Source organism: Glycine soja, chromosome 5 (assembly GCF_004193775.1).
Source record: "Glycine soja cultivar W05 chromosome 5, ASM419377v2, whole genome shotgun sequence".
NCBI lineage: Eukaryota > Viridiplantae > Streptophyta > Magnoliopsida > Fabales > Fabaceae > Glycine > Glycine soja.
This window is the reverse complement of record NC_041006.1, coordinates 40,293,393-40,309,683: the sequence shown is the minus strand read 5'-3', so window position 1 is coordinate 40,309,683 and position 16,291 is coordinate 40,293,393. Positions and strand designations below refer to the sequence as shown.

Sequence of the window (16,291 nt, the reverse complement as noted above, 5' to 3'; positions counted from 1 at the left end):
GGAAACCAAGAACATCTTTTTTCCAGAAATGGAGGAGGAAATTGTCGCGTTCACTGGCTTTATTTTTATTTCAAGCATGCACATTGGAAACAATCTATACCGTCTGCAATATATTTAACTTATTCAATTAACGGGAAAAAAATCTGACATAAGGAAATTTTATAGTAAAAAATTATCAGGAAAAAAATATTTAATCATTCTATTCTATATGGCAATAAATTAAATGACCAGTTTTTTTTAATACTTTTATTGCTTTATTTTTTATAGATTTTTTTTCTTCAAAATTTCGCAAGTTGCAACTAATTTAATCAATTAGCGGATTATAAATAGATTAAAAGATTCCTATCAAGTTATTTGCCGCATACGAACAAAACACTTTATTGATTGCTGCACTTAAAGATTATAGACAAGTAGTTTTAAGCCAATGTTTTTTTTAAGGTGGAATGGGTAATTTTCAAACTTAGATGGTTAGAGGTTATTTTTTTAAGGAAAATAAAACTATATTAGATCAGACAGAAACGGCGGTATTGTGGCATAATAGGCTAACACATTGGTATTTCTTTTTTTCTTCTAAAGTGAAGTGATGAAGGGTCGAGAGGCTCATCCTTAATCCTCATCTATTCACCCATTGAAATTGCTATATATTTAGCTAAATCTGCTAGTCTATCAGCATTCCGGTGTTCATAAAAAATTCAAAAAAGAAAAAAAAAACCGAAGCAAATTCTACACCTTGGGCAAATTTGGACCACCTGAATACTACGTTTCTATTCAGCACATGTAAAGCATTGGAAAGTAAAAAATGTAGATTTTTATTTATTTATTTGTGAGTAGGAGAGAAGAGTAATGACATGATCAGAAATATAGAGAGTGCAAAGGAAAGTGAGAGAAAAAAAATGAAAGTTTGATAGTAATAGCACCAAAACATTATTGATAATTGACGAAAAAATGTTGATAATTTTGTTAGTATGTTTTTACAATTTTGCACATTTTCTCCCTTATTGACTTCTCATTACATTGGAGTCATGTTATCATTACATCATCAACTTATGCTGGCACTACATGTATTGACATATGGTAAAAATTATCACATTAAAATTGACTAATGAAATTGTTAATCAATTGATGAAAGGATTAAATTTGCAATATTTTGAAACTTTGAAAACAAAATTCAGGAAAAAAATAATTGGACGCCAAATTGGTAACAAAGTCAAACTTTAGGAATAAAAAGTGTAATTAAGTCAAAATATTTTTATACTATAATCTAGTCACAATTTGTTAAATATGATCATTTTTAAAAAAATTATAATAATTATCTTAAAAATTATATTTATTATTATGATTGGTTAATGGTTAATAGTGTAAAATTTAATACAAAATCGATACATATGCAATAAACTCTTCTAAATATATAATAATATATTTTGTTAGACTATCTCTAGCCCGGGGTGATTTTAAAATCATACTTACAGCTATGATTGGGTGATAGTATAAAGTTTGTCACAATACATGAAAATTAAATCTTTACAAATATATAACAAAATATTTTATCATACATTTTTTACTTTATATTGATTATATGAAACTAAAATTACCCACAACATTATCATGAGTATATGTTATAAAATTAATTAAATTTAACATTAATATATATCTAAAGTTACATAACTTTAATTTTAAATTAGGCCAACGTTTGTAGTTAACAGTGGCAGATCTATATTCAATTGTTGCACCCTCACTTTAAAATATTACATATAAATATATTGAATGTGTGGTATTATGTTTTTCCTAATTTTGTATATTTGAATTCCTATTCCTAATTCTTCATTGCTTTAATGTATTTATTATTTTTATTCAAGTATTTAATGTAAAAATTTAATTTATCTTTTTTTTATTGACTCAATAGGATATGATAAGTCAATTATTTTCTCCTATTAATTTATTGTTTGTTATACTAATAGGATATCATAAAGTTATCATAACTCTTATATTATTAATGTGTATATTTTGCACTCCTATCTCGGGGTCGTAAATCAGTCATGGATAGTTTACAACATTGTTTAAAATTATTATTTGTTTATTAAGTATGTATTTGAATTTATTTTTTATATTCAAACATCTAAAAACAAAAATTAACAATAAAAAAGTTTGATTATGCGTTTTTTCTTCTTCTTCACATTGATCTATATGAATGTGAATATTACTCACAATATTATTGTGATTATATACTGCAAAACTAAATTCATTATTAATCGATTATAGAGCTAGATTAATTTTGCCCCTTTTAAAATATTAATAAACATTAGATATACAATTTACAATGAAATGTATAATAAATTATTTAAATGAACTATAATATTTAATATATTTTTTAAAAATACACATTAAAATTTTGACAATTAACACAGTTAATTTCAATAAAAAAATACATATACTATGTTAATTAAGAACACTATTTATAAATAATTGTTTACAATAAATTATAAATTGATAAACAGAAGTTTAATATATTTGTTATAGTTTATATTTAAATAAACTTGTACAATGTTGGAACATTGCATGTAATAATTCTATTAAATTTGAACTAGTTTTAACAATAAATTTAGATTAAAGTGTATATTTTTACTGAAAACTATTAAAAACATTTCTCCCGTGCTATAACAAATAGTAACATAGTCGTCATGTTGAACGGAAAGTATAATAAGTTTTAAATATGAGTTTTAAAAAGAAAAATTAATTTATTTTTACTAATTATGATTAAGCCAAATATGTTTAAAGTCTTCTTTATGATAATTGATATTAACCAGTAATAAGAACATTAATATAAACTTATAACAGTAGACTATTTTTTTTTAGAGAAAACTTAGTAGATCACACTTCAAGAAGGGGTAAATTTGTTTTACCGGTATTCTAACATGGGATATTATTTCTCTAAAAAAACATAGGATATTGTTGCTAAGAAAATGTCTTGACTTAGGGAATTCAATGTATTTTTATCCATCATATCACATATAAACATTTAATGCTTAAATATATTTTTATATGTAAAATAGTCTATCTATTTTGGTTTTATTACCTAAATTACTTTTATTTATTTATTTATTTTATTATTCGATAATTTTTTATGTTCAATTTTAGTATTCATTGTTAGCAATAATCCATTAAATAATGAAATAATACATCATTAATTAAATAATGATGTGACATGTTAACCTAGTATAAATAAATATCTTGTTAAAATAATAAAACCACTAAATTCATTTGTATAAAAAGAAGATAAATCACTTTTAAAAAAGAAAATGAAAACACCTATTTAGAAATTGCAAATGATAAAATCACATGAAAATAATACTAAATGAAGTTATAACTGATTTTATAAAGGTTTGATTAAAAAATTAGTTCTCTTATTTTTTAATTGAGTATTTGAGTCCCCTTATATTTCAAAATATCCTATCTCAATGTTTAAGAAAATACTAGAATCATAATTCTTAAGGTAAAAAATACACTTTTTTTTATCACTACACCCAAATACATATTTGAGTATTTGGTATAAAATATAATATTAATATAAGTTTTATACGAAAATAATTCAATTTTTTTTAATTTATTATATTTTTATAATCCTATATATTATTTTTTAAAATATAATATATAAGATTAAATTATATTTTCACATAAATTTGAATATGCATACTTATATAAGTTTTATTTTTATTTTATACATTATATTTTTATAATTTTATCTATTTTTATCACACTATTCAAAACTTACTTTATAAAATAAATATATAATATAAATTTTATTTTTAATGTATATTTTTTTATATAAATTATAATTTCATCAAATGATAATATTTTATTATCTTTTTAATATTTATATATGTGATTTAATGATAATATTTTTTTATCTATATTAAGATATTCTTATTATTTATTATAATAATATTTTTTATTTGTATTGAATTTTATTTAATCAGGTACAACTTTTTTAAAAGAATTAAATTATATAATAAAAATATATAATTAAATAAAATGATAATATTTTATATTTTTAAAATATTTATATATGTAATTTACTGACATTATTATTTTTATTTATATTATAATAAATAACATGAATATCTTGATATAAATAAAAAATATTGCTACTAAATTATAAATATTATTATAAAAGATAAATTTAATATATAAAATAAAAATAAAACTTATATAAATATTTTTTAAGAACTGTGATTTTAATCATTCCTTAAACATTTTTTAAAGTTCTTATTTTTTAAGATAATATTGATCAATTATAGTAATAAAAGATTAAAATAAGTGGGGACAAAGATATTATATTTTAAAATATAGGAGAACTCAATTAATAAATAAAAAAAATAAAAAAATAGATTTAATATAATAGATAAAATAGGAGAATAAATTTTGTAATTAAATGTTTTTTAAACTATATCCAAAATGAAAAGAAACGAATCAAATAAATTTACATCAGACGACAGAAAGAAGTAACAGAAGCAAAAAAGAATACGTGGACTAATTGTAAACGAAAACAGAGGTTCCATATAAAAAAAAATAAAAATACAGTAACAAGTTCTCATCCTATGTATAAAAGATAAGTGTCCTCTTTGTAACATTTGTTTCTTCAAAACTTTCCGTGTAATATGCGGTCTTTAATTTTCATTTTATTTTCAAATTCAAAAAATACTCGCAAAACACGACCTGCGCGTATTTAGTATTTGTTATTAATTTTTATATATATATATATATATATATATTTTATTTGTTTAATTTATTTTAATTAAAGCCAACTAACACACTTTTTCTCTCTCTTCTTCCTTCCTTCTTTCTCTCTTTCTTTCTCTGTTACAAGGTCTCAAAACTCTGTTCTTGGGTTGTCTGATTCTCTCTGAACCACACAGCGTGACCGGCGAGCTTAATCTCGCCGGAAAATTGCCCTACGCTGGCCGGAATCTCCAAAATTTCCGATTTGAAATCCGAATTGTGATTCTGTTTTTCCTTTTCTTTTTGCCAGTGTTTGAGTCTTTAGAAACAGCCAAAAATAAAAAAAGAATTTGCTTTTCTTCTTTTTATCCTGGAGTGAGATTGCAAGGAAAGCAATGCGGAGAGAGGAGATGAAATTTTTGAAAAGAAATCTCGAGATCCCTTATTTCTGAATTCCTAGTGTTATATACCTCTTGCAAGATTCAATTTTTCTTCTTCTCCGTCTTTCTTTTTCAAAAGTTTCCTATGAGAAGGTTGTTAAATTTTGTGAAGAATAGAGATTTTGGAGTTTTTTGTGCTGGGGAGTTGGTGTTTGAATTGAGGTCAGAATTTTGTCTGGTTAAAAATATTATAATCTGTGTATTATTATTTTTTAAATAGCAATATTTATTTTTTGGCTGATTATGTCTTGGTGCTTCCGACTTTGGGATTATGACCTGTTTATGTTCATCATCACTAATTCCCCTTTTGGAAAATTGTGTTTTTGCCCCTGATCTGTTCATGTTTAAGGCTTTTCCTGCAAAATTCCCTTACAAAGGTGGAATTGAAAGCCTAAGTCTGATGCCTTTTCATTTTCATTTTTTGGTTGGTTGCAAAAAGGGGAAGTTGGCTGTTATTTATGTGCAGTTGAATAGGAATCTCCTAATTTCTATGGATGGTTTTGTTTCTATTCCCTGCATTTTATTGGCAACCAAAATGGTTCAATTGTGTTAGGTCTTTGGTAGGTAAGCCACGAGCTTTATTCTTTCCCCCCAATAGAATCCCTTTCCGGTGGTATTTAGTTGAAGATGCAACCATTTTTGCATCGATCTCTTTGAAATTTTTGGCAAGTAGAATTTAGGTAGCATAGTTTAAATTACCCGGTTCTTGCCCGTTTTTTTTTTTAATCTAATAGAATCTAATAGTCAAGAGATTAAGATAACTGATATTTTCTGGGTTTGACATGGCCTCAAGTTTCTTGTTTCTTTTTTGATTGGAGTTTCATGTTCACTGTTATGTGCGCTTTCCCTTGTCAAGTAAATGACCTAAAATTTATTTCCAATATACAAGGATGAATAGAGTCCAAGGAAGCTAGCAATTGGTGAGTTTTTCAGCAATATTACTCTTTTTCCAGATTCTCTGGACTCTGAGGCTGCAGGATGCCTTTTCAAATCATGGATCAGAGGGGGGTTTCTGCTTCATCCCACTTTTTTGATGACATTTCCTTTCGCTCTGAGGTATTTTTATTGTAATTTTAGTTTCTTGAACTTCTGTAATGTGACCCCGAGAATTTAATGATCATCAGATCCCTAATTGTACAGTTTTATTAAACTTGGGTCTTTATTTATTTTTGCTTTCAAAATGTTAATTAACTTCTCTCTGACCTTCAATGCTATTACCTTTATGACTCGTTGGTTTTGTAAACTTGTCCTGAATTCTGTTTTTTTGGGCAGAGGAATGTTGGATTGCAGAAACCAAAATCTATTAATGACCATTACCCACAAGGTAAGGACAGATCACTCCATTATTTGTTCAAAATTGTTCTGTATGCTGTACCGGTTTACTAGTACTCTCTAATGCCCTCATTAATGCCCCAAGATTTCTATCTAACAAAATACTACCAATTGTTATTGAGACATTAAATGGACTATTCAGAATTTGGTTCACAAATTGATTAGTCACTTTTGTTTATTTTAGGATTATTTTTCTGTATGTGTGTGTATGTTTCTGCATACTTTATACTTTATAGGATAGAACTGCTCTCAATTTTGAATTGTGGTAATACATTTCCATTTTAGGGCTTTTCAGCCAATATTTCTTTTCCTTCTGTTTTGGACGACTTGTAAATGTTTGGGTGCACATGGAACAAGTGATTATTAATGTAAACTAGAAATTGGCTATGATATGTGTGTGATTGTTAAGTCGATTTTCCTCTCACTTTTTAGCTTTCAACAATATATAAATGTTTGGTTGTTCTTGCTCTTGAATCTGATATAATGATCATCAGTTATCAATCAATATAGTAGAGTACTTTGAATGAGCGATTGATGTCAAACCATTTTTATACATCTATCTCAATTACTGTATTACTTTATCTGCAAAACATGTTACTAATTGCTGGATAAGTAAGTTGTGCTATTCTGATTTTATCAGGAAACAATGGAATGGTAGCATCACCTGGCAGCATTTTGAATGCTACACCACCCCTTGATGTAAATGCAAAAGTTGGCTTACTGGTGCCACAGGCTAGTCTACCTGAGGATAGTATACATTCCACGGAATCATCGAATTGCCGTCCCAAATCATTGTCTGATGCATGTCTGCAGTCAGCACCTACCTCTTATGGTTTAATTGGGAACAAGATTGTGACCAATGCTGCCCCTTGTGAAAGTAGTTTATTCTCAAGCTCCATGTCTGAGATATTTAGCCAAAAGTGTAAGTCTCTGTTTCATGCCTACCGAGCATACATATATGATGGGTATTGTGGCATCATTAAGTGATCGGTACTAATGAAATGTCCTTTCATCTGTCTAATAAGTTATTTGCTATCTGTTTAAGGTTTTCTGATTTTACTTCAGTTAAATTGATATTATTATCTGTCTACTTACTTGCATATCTTGGTGCAGTAAGGTTATTCGGGAATGATGTTCGGTCTGATCATCTCATTAATGCTGATTCCCCTCCTGAGGAAGAACCATATAAATCTCTTGAAGAAATGGAGGCTGACACTATAGGGAATCTCCTTCCTGATGAAGATGATCTGTTTTCTGGTGTTGTTGATGAGTTAGGATGCAGTTCTCATGCCAGAACAAATGATGATTTTGAAGATTTTGATCTGTTTAGCAGTGGGGGAGGCATGGAGATGGAAGGAGATGAACATTTAAGTTCAGGAAAAAGAATAAGTGCTCTCGATGGAGATTTTGGTTTCTTTGGAGGTTATAAAGGAAAACTTCCTTTTGTTGAACAGCCTTCTAGAACACTTTTTGTTAGAAACATTAATAGCAATGTAGACGACTCTGAGCTAAAGGCTCTCTTTGAGGTGTGTCTATATTCTTCTTTGCTGAATGATGTTATCTTATATTCTCAGGAAGCATTTCATATCATTAATCATAAAATGTAAATGCACTATTATGTTTGTTCTGGCAGCAATATGGAGATATCCGAACCATTTATACAGCCAGTAAGCATCGTGGGTTTGTCATGATTTCTTATCAAGATCTAAGGGCAGCACAAAATGCAATGCAAGAACTTCAAAATAGGCCATTGAGGTCTAGGAAACTTGATATACATTATTCAATTCCAAAGGTATAATATTAATAACTTGTCCTGTATGCATATTTCCATTTCCATTGCTATCATTTGGATAAAATTGGTTGCTATTATCGTTCTTATCATCTTAGCAGTTAGTATTAGAACTATGTGCTTTGCTTTTTCAATTACTTTCTCTTCCTACTTTTTACACTTGGGTTATAGATGTATATTAACATGAAGACATGTTAGGTCAATGCTCCAGAAAAGGATATTGGCCATGGTACACTGATGCTATCTGGTCTTGATTCACCTGTTTTAGATGACGAGCTTAAACAAATTTTTGGATTTTATGGAGAAATTAAAGAAGTAAGTTGTCCATTGTTGGTTTCCCCTGTTTTTAGTTTAGTTGCATGTGTTTTATGAAGATTATACAAGGTTCCTTAAATATTATGTCTTCAATGGCAGATCTATGAATATCCAGAAATGAATAATCACAAATTTATAGAGTTTTATGATGTCCGAGCTGCGGAGGCTGCTCTTCGTGCATTGAACAAGATTGACATTTCTGGGAAGCAGATCAAGCTTGAACCTGGCCATCCTAGGTTTGAAACATGGTGGCTTGACCCATTTTCCCCCTCTTTTTGTAAATTTATTTTCTTCTCTAACTTGTAGCAGCTCTTGTAAGTGTTTTCTGTATTTTATGTGTGCCTATCTAAAAGATATTATGCAGGTGGTTTTATTTTGGATATGCATATCTATTTGTATCACCTTTAATTGCTGCCTTTTTTTTGTTGGCTTTTATGGTTATTGGAATGCAAAGTTGTTATAGATCACCTTGATGCAAAACTAGTTACATTTTCCTTTTGAGAAGCTATTTCCTTCTCTTTCACAACCATGGAAACCTTGCATTTGTAGTTTGATGCACCAGTCTCGGAAGGGGCAAGAGGAGCGAGATCTTGGTCAAAGTATTATAGACAACTTATCATCAAGACAAAAAGGTAAGATTTTATCTGCCTGCACTTATTTTTTTCTTAGGATGCAAATGCTCTTCATGGTTTAACTAGACATTATTTACAGCAACAGTGCCTTCTGGAGTAATTGGATCTGGTTGCTTTGAAAATGGATATAATCAGAGATTTCAATCTACAGTTAGGCAACCGCTGAATGCATTTATGGATAATGCATTCATTCATGTGAATTCTGGTATTCACAACACTGTGAGAGGGGCACCTGCTGGAAAAGTGTCCAGTGTTTGTGAGTCAAGTAGCTTTATTGATGCAATGAACTTTGCATCTGGTTCGAGATTTCATCCTCATTCCTTACCTGAGTATCGTGATAGTTTAGCTAATGGTAGTCCATATAACTTTTCTAGCTCCATTAGCAACATGGCTAACAATATAGGTGCTGGAGCAACAGAAGCCTCTGATGGCAGGCATATTCAGGGAATGGGCTCAACTGGGAACTTGGCAGAATTTAATGCAGGAGGTTAGTGCACCTTTTTTATGTGCTAAGAATGCTTAATGTGTATTTTTCCTTTTGTGCAATAGTTTTCAAAAGATTACTGTCTATTTAGAAAATTGTTACTCAAAGCGGCTAAATGACTAGAGAGGATAAAATTGTTTATTTGAACAACATCCTAGCAAGTTTTTTTTTACTGACATATGCCAAAAATATTAATCACTTATTAAAGATCAAGGTATTGGTTGAACAGGGTTTTAAATAGCGTGCTATAGTGGTGCAGTGGTGCGGAGAAGCCCCTGCCCACTACAGGGGCTGCTGTAGCGGAGCAGTTTAGTGTAGCGGGCACTATAGTGTGGTGCTATGTGTTGATTCCAGAAAATCCCTCTGAACAAAGACATCAGGTCTTTCTTGGAGGGCTATTTTTGGGATTTTAATTTCCAGAAATAAAATCTATAGATGTAATAATAGTTAAAATGATAAAGAAAACTTGGATTTAAAAGATGATGATATTTGATGATTGATAATTCCTATCTAGGATGCTTGTATTTGTATTTGACATTTGTTGGTATGAGTGGTGATATTTGGACACCCATGATTTACAAACACCCCACCAATACCTCTCATTTCTCTCTATCTCTCTCTTCACATCACATCACCAATCTTATCTGTCACTTATCTCTCTCAAGGTGCCTACATGACCACACCCTTTGGGTGTCCAAGAATCTTTTTCCTTGTTGGTATTTACTTGTATGTTTTGTTTAAGACACTTCTGACTTTTTATTGTTAAATTATTATATGTATATAGCATACATTATATAAACTATGAAAAAAAAAAATCAAAATAGTGGCTATCCCGCTATACCCTATCTCTCTATGGTGTATTTTGAGCCAACCGCTATGTGCCGCTATCCGGGATTTAAAACATTGGGTTTGAATATTTTAGAGTTGTCTGACTATCTGGGATTAAGAATTCCAAATTAAATATGGGTCTTCAGTTCAAGTGGTTGGAACTGGGTAATTGTAAGCTGAACAAATTTGTAATGTGGGTTTAACAGTTTTACATCTAATCCTGATGTGGCATCTTTGTTTTACTTTTGCTCATCAGGAAATGGGATACGCCCACATCATGGACTTTATCATATGTGGAACAGCTCCAATTTGCAACAGCAAACTTCATCAAGTACCATGCTTTGGCAGAAATCACCATCATTTGTTAATGATGCTTCTTCTCCGGGCCTTCCACAGATGTCAAGCTTTGCTAGAACACCGCCTCATATGCTGAGAACACCACATATGATGGACCATCATGTTGGATCAGCACCAGTTGTTACAGCCTCACCATGGGAAAGGAAAAATTCTTACTTGGGAGGGTCCCCTGAGGCTTCTGGTTTTCGCTTGGGTTCTCTAGGAAGTGGAGGTTTTCATGGTTCCTGGCAAATGCATCCACTGGATTTTCCTTCTCATAACATGTTTTCTCATGTTGGTGGGAATGGCACCGAACTAACATCCAATGCTGGACAGAACTCTCCTAAGCAGTTATCTCATGTTTTCCCTGTGAGACATCCTATGTCTTCAATGTCAAAATTTGATGCTTCCAATGAACGTATGAGAAACCTTTATCACCGTAGAAATGAAGCAAACACCAACAATGTTGATAAAAAACTGTATGAGCTTGATTTAGGTCGCATATTGCGTGGGGAAGACAGCCGAACTACACTTATGATAAAAAATATTCCCAACAAGTATGTTAATTGTCTCCCCCGCTTTTTGGTTGTTCTTGCTTCTTAATTTTCTGTCTTCAACTGAATGTTGCACCGGTAAAACTGTTAGTTTCCTTAAAGCCATTATTTTATTTTTATAGATTATTTTTAGATCTACTAATACTAACATAGACACATGTTTTACATTTAATGGTTTTATCCAAGTTGGCAGCTGAGCATTTGGCTCTTGAGTTTTTAATTTTGAAGCGTTTAAGTTATTGCTTGCTAATGCTTCCATTGACACACTTGTGCATGCCTGTCCTCATCTGACATATACTTTTATGTTTATCGATCAGATTTTAGAGGCAGTAAAGAATTCATACTCTCTTGCATTAGTCTCCCGGTTTGACCTGTTTCTGTTTTTTTATTTGCTATTTGTTTGGTAGGTATACTTCAAAGATGCTTCTTGCTGCAATAGACGAGCAATGTAAGGGAACTTATGATTTTCTGTATTTACCGATTGATTTCAAGGTAAGTATCTCTGGTTGATTGATTCTTTCCTTTTGAGAATAAATAATAAATATGTTTCTAATTTGATTCTACGATGATTGCAGAATAAATGTAATGTTGGCTATGCATTCATAAACATGATTGATCCTGGTCAAATTATTCCTTTCCACCAGGTTATTTGGATGTTGTTATGTAATATTAATTTGAGCTTTCTATCTATGTACTATCAATTTTGAGTTCCTCATGTTGATGGAACTAAATAAAAACATGTTTTGCAGGCTTTTGATGGGAAAAAATGGGAGAAGTTTAATAGTGAAAAAGTAGCCTCACTTGCCTATGCCCGAATTCAAGGAAAAGCTTCTCTTATTGCTCATTTTCAGAACTCAAGCCTGATGAACGAAGACAAACGTTGCCGTCCTATTCTCTTCCATACAGATGGCCCAAATGCTGGTGATCCGGTAAATCAAGCTTGTTCTTTAGTTATACTTATTAACCCTCCCCCTATGAGCTAGTTGGGGTTGAGTTAGGGTCAAATCCAAATTCTAAGATACTTACTATATTATCCACACACTAGGCCCATTAATACTATGCGTGAGGGGGTGCATTAGAAAAAACTCAAATCTCACGTCAACTCAAAGATAGTGTCAGGGTTACATATATAAGTGGGGGACAATGCTCATTCTTTGAGCTAATTTTTAGGTTGAGTTAGGTCCAAACTTATGTACAGGTGAGACATGCCTAAGGTTCATTGTGACACCCTCTACCCTTACAATTATAACTAACTAATTAAATAAATCATACAAAATTTATTTAAAAGATTATAAACACATAATAATAAAAGAGAAGAAAAAAAAAACATGCAAAATTAATTAATAATTTTTCTTTTTAAACACATTTAATTTAAATCAATTCAAAAGGATAAAAGTTCACATCCACTTAGTGAAAACATAATAGAATTTATTTTTTTTAATAAAAGGTAAGATTATCCCGGCTCAAAACAAGGCCGTCCACTCTAAATAAATAAATAATAAAAAGAAACTAAAGTAGAAAAGTATAACGCAATTGTAACATTCAGTAAATCATAACATGTGAAAATCATAATATGCGAGGTAAAGTCGTATGCCCCAATATCACACTTATCAGAGCATATCCCTATCACAGACTAATTCTCTTCATCTCTAGCATGTGACTCATCATATGAAGGCTCACCTGAAACAAAGTGACAATCAGTTCAAACACAAACACACACCGGGAGTGAGTTATCACATTCGTATATAATAAAACATTAGAGCATATGAAATATATAATACTTAAAGCTGAATTTATATAAAAAACATTACTGCACAAAATCGCACACATTATTCACACCCATTCAAGTTTACACACTCCATAAAATAACAACAACCACAATTGTTAACTCAATGAAATTCAAACACAAGCGTTATGCAACAATTATACTAAGACTTAAGCCTACATGCAATGTGGTACCATTTTTCAGTGAAAAACCTCGTCGGGCGCCTAGGAGTACATGACAGGACATGCCTCACAATGGGCAAATCAGGTCACTCTCACTAAGTGAAATCATAGGGAGACCAGTCAGGGGCACGCTGTTTTGCGAGAATGCTCCAACCATGTGGGATCGGCACAGGCTTACAGGAGCACTCAAACCGGATGACCCCCAAGGCCTACACTCCGAAGAGTCCGTCAGGGCCTCTCCCTCCTGATTCAGGTCCAACCCAAAAAAACATTTGAACACACAGACTCTACCTATGAATTATGCAATACACACAACTACTCAATTGTTTTCAAAATCTCAATTGTATATATTTTAAAAATATATATATATATATTTTAACCCAGTGCACCTCAAGTGATTAACTCGTCGGGTTCCCACAGTGGATCCCATCACAACTCATCGCGCATTAACTCGTCGCCCTTAAAAGGTCTTACAGTTGTGTGATTACATAATTCATGGCTCACAATTCAAAACAGACAACATCTCAAGAGTCATGTAATTCACAATCCATCACGTATCAATTGATTATCACTTACACATCATCTCAATCACATTTTCATAATAAAATAATTTATTGCATCTCATGCACCCTACACATATGATTCAATAGTAACATTTACTTGACATCACAAAATATAAATTAAATCGAAATATATTAATTCAGCAAAATAAATAAAAAGAACTTCTATAACAATTAATCTATAAAGTCACAACAATAATCACTATGAAACAATAATATCTATAACCCTATTTTTATTTATTTATTTATTATTATTATTACACATCACAGTAAAAGTGTTTACTTGAAATACACTAAGACAAAAATAAATAGAGTACTAAACCATTTTTTTTATACTTTCAAATGTATCCTAAGGCTCAAAAATATTTCAACTAAGTTACCAACATCAAGAAAATGCCTAATTACAATGTGAATACAACTTAAGTTAATTTCTTTAAATGATTTTAGCCAATTCATTTATCCAACAATCCCTACACATACGAATTTCATGACGAGAAATCACCCACGTGAAATAAAATATAAAAACAGTATCGATATATATGTACATGTATACACTGCGGTGTGAAAAAAAAATAATGATAAAAAAAATAAAAAGAACAAGATTGAAAGGCCAACATATCTGGTATAAACAAAATCACCACCACACAATTTTTATGCTAATTATAAAGAATTCTAATTCCTAAGGTACACACCTAACACAGGAACACATCAATACTACAACAAACTCGCAACAGAACACCAATTGGTTCATCAAACACACTCAATCTGCGATTAAATATGAAAACATAATTAAATTTATAAACATCCCAAAATAACCCAAAAATTGATCCTCTAGGGATCCCTACACATGTTCATTCTAATTCCCAAGCGTGAGTAACTCATCCCTTACCTCAAGGTAGTCGCTTAAATGTTCTCTGTTAGCAATGGTGGCGTCTCTGGTGCTCTCTAGAGCTCCTCCTCTGGTTGCTCTGTTAGGGTTCTTGTGCGTCAGAAAAGAAAAAGGGACAGAAGTGTTTTGTAAAAGCTGCTCTAGGTTAACATTTGGTTTATATAGTAGAGATTTATGACCTAATTATATTTTTATTTATTTATTTATTTATTAACTTATTGCTGTATTATTTATTTATTAAAAAACACGGCTGTTACATTCATAAGCTCTTATGAGGCAGTATCTCTGGTCAACGAGGGTCTTGTGGTCAATAATAGAATTAGGATATAGGTTCTGGAATCTCCAAGACCTGATGTGCATTTAACAATAAAAATGGCATGTTTGATTCCAATTAGAAGGAATAACATATTATCTGATTCTTCTGGTGGTGATAAAATTGATCAATATTTTTTTTGTCTCTGCAGGAGCCTTTTCCCATGGGTGCCAATATTAGACTGAGACCTGGAAAATCTCGCACTGCTGGCAATGAGGAGAATCGAAGCCAAGGGAGCCCTTCAACTTTGTCAAGTGGAGAAGACGCTAATGGGATAGACTCTTCAAAAAACACTTAATTGATTTAGCCTTGCTTGGGCACTAACTGTTCAACATTGCACCATAATGTCATGTCAACCCCCAAGTCTGTATATTGACATTTTCTTTTTATGAGAGAAGAGCCAGTAGGAAAAGGGCTCACAATTTTTTTGCTTATAGAGGAGCCTTAAACACAAGTTTTCTGAGGCCTAAGGTACATAACCAGAATGAAGTCACTCATTGTAGTAACCTTTCTTTATTTCCTAAATTTTTGATTGGCGTCCTGCTACCTTCTCACAAGTTTAGAGAATGGATTAACTGAAGCTCAAAATTTTTGTTAGCTTTGAACAGATGATGATGATGTCACCATTTGCATTAAGTTCCCTTCAGAGTTGTGGGGTTCAAGGGGACTTAACTGCGGATTTTGTTGTTCATTATTGTTGTACTACTTTTTTTTGTTGGACAAAATATTGTTGTACTGTTGTTTATATGTATTTTTTTATTTTATTTTATAAATTCTGGGGCGTTTGTGCCCTTCTGGGATCAGTTTTTTTTCTATAAAAGGGAATGTTGAGGAACATCTTCGTTTTACTTTATTATTATTATTTCGGATATTGTTATTTCTCTTGCAATTGCAATCTCTGAAATTCTTGCGGCCTACCCAATACCACTTTGCAGTGATTTCTCAGCCGTCAAATAGATAATAGACAGAGCTTTGGCTGCATCGTCCAATCATAAAAAGATGCATATGGTTTAAAGCTCTGATTTTTAGCTCTCAGTCCCAGCCATGACCCTCCCCATGTCTGGTTGTGCATCTTTCAAAATCACCTCATTCTCCATATATCGTCCAAACACAAGGTAAATTCTATTTTAAAGAAAAATCAAACACAAATTAATTA

General features: G+C 31.1%; 1 protein-coding gene across 6 annotated transcripts; it reads left to right on the top strand.

Annotated features, from left to right (window-relative positions):
* Positions 1–4,810: 4,810 nt before the first annotated feature.
* LOC114413306 (protein MEI2-like 4) lies at positions 4,811–15,988 on the top strand. 6 transcript variants are annotated; one of them, XM_028377624.1, is made up of 15 exons: positions 4,811–5,318; positions 6,110–6,212; positions 6,429–6,480; positions 7,129–7,410; positions 7,602–8,014; positions 8,122–8,280; positions 8,476–8,592; positions 8,692–8,840; positions 9,142–9,224; positions 9,304–9,711; positions 10,793–11,429; positions 11,834–11,918; positions 12,002–12,070; positions 12,176–12,355; positions 15,287–15,988. In XM_028377624.1, the coding sequence occupies exons 2-15, from the start codon at positions 6,135–6,137 to the stop codon at positions 15,431–15,433; spliced, it is 2,859 nt and encodes a 952-aa protein (XP_028233425.1). In that variant the 5' UTR covers positions 4,811–5,318; positions 6,110–6,134; the 3' UTR covers positions 15,434–15,988. The 6 variants fall into 6 exon arrangements, with proteins under 6 accessions (XP_028233425.1, XP_028233426.1, XP_028233428.1 ...); XM_028377625.1 differs by having other exon boundaries at positions 6,046–6,212; positions 9,310–9,711; XM_028377627.1 differs by having other exon boundaries at positions 4,812–5,318; positions 6,046–6,212; positions 8,692–8,828; positions 9,310–9,711.
* The last annotated feature ends 303 nt before the right edge of the window (positions 15,989–16,291 follow it).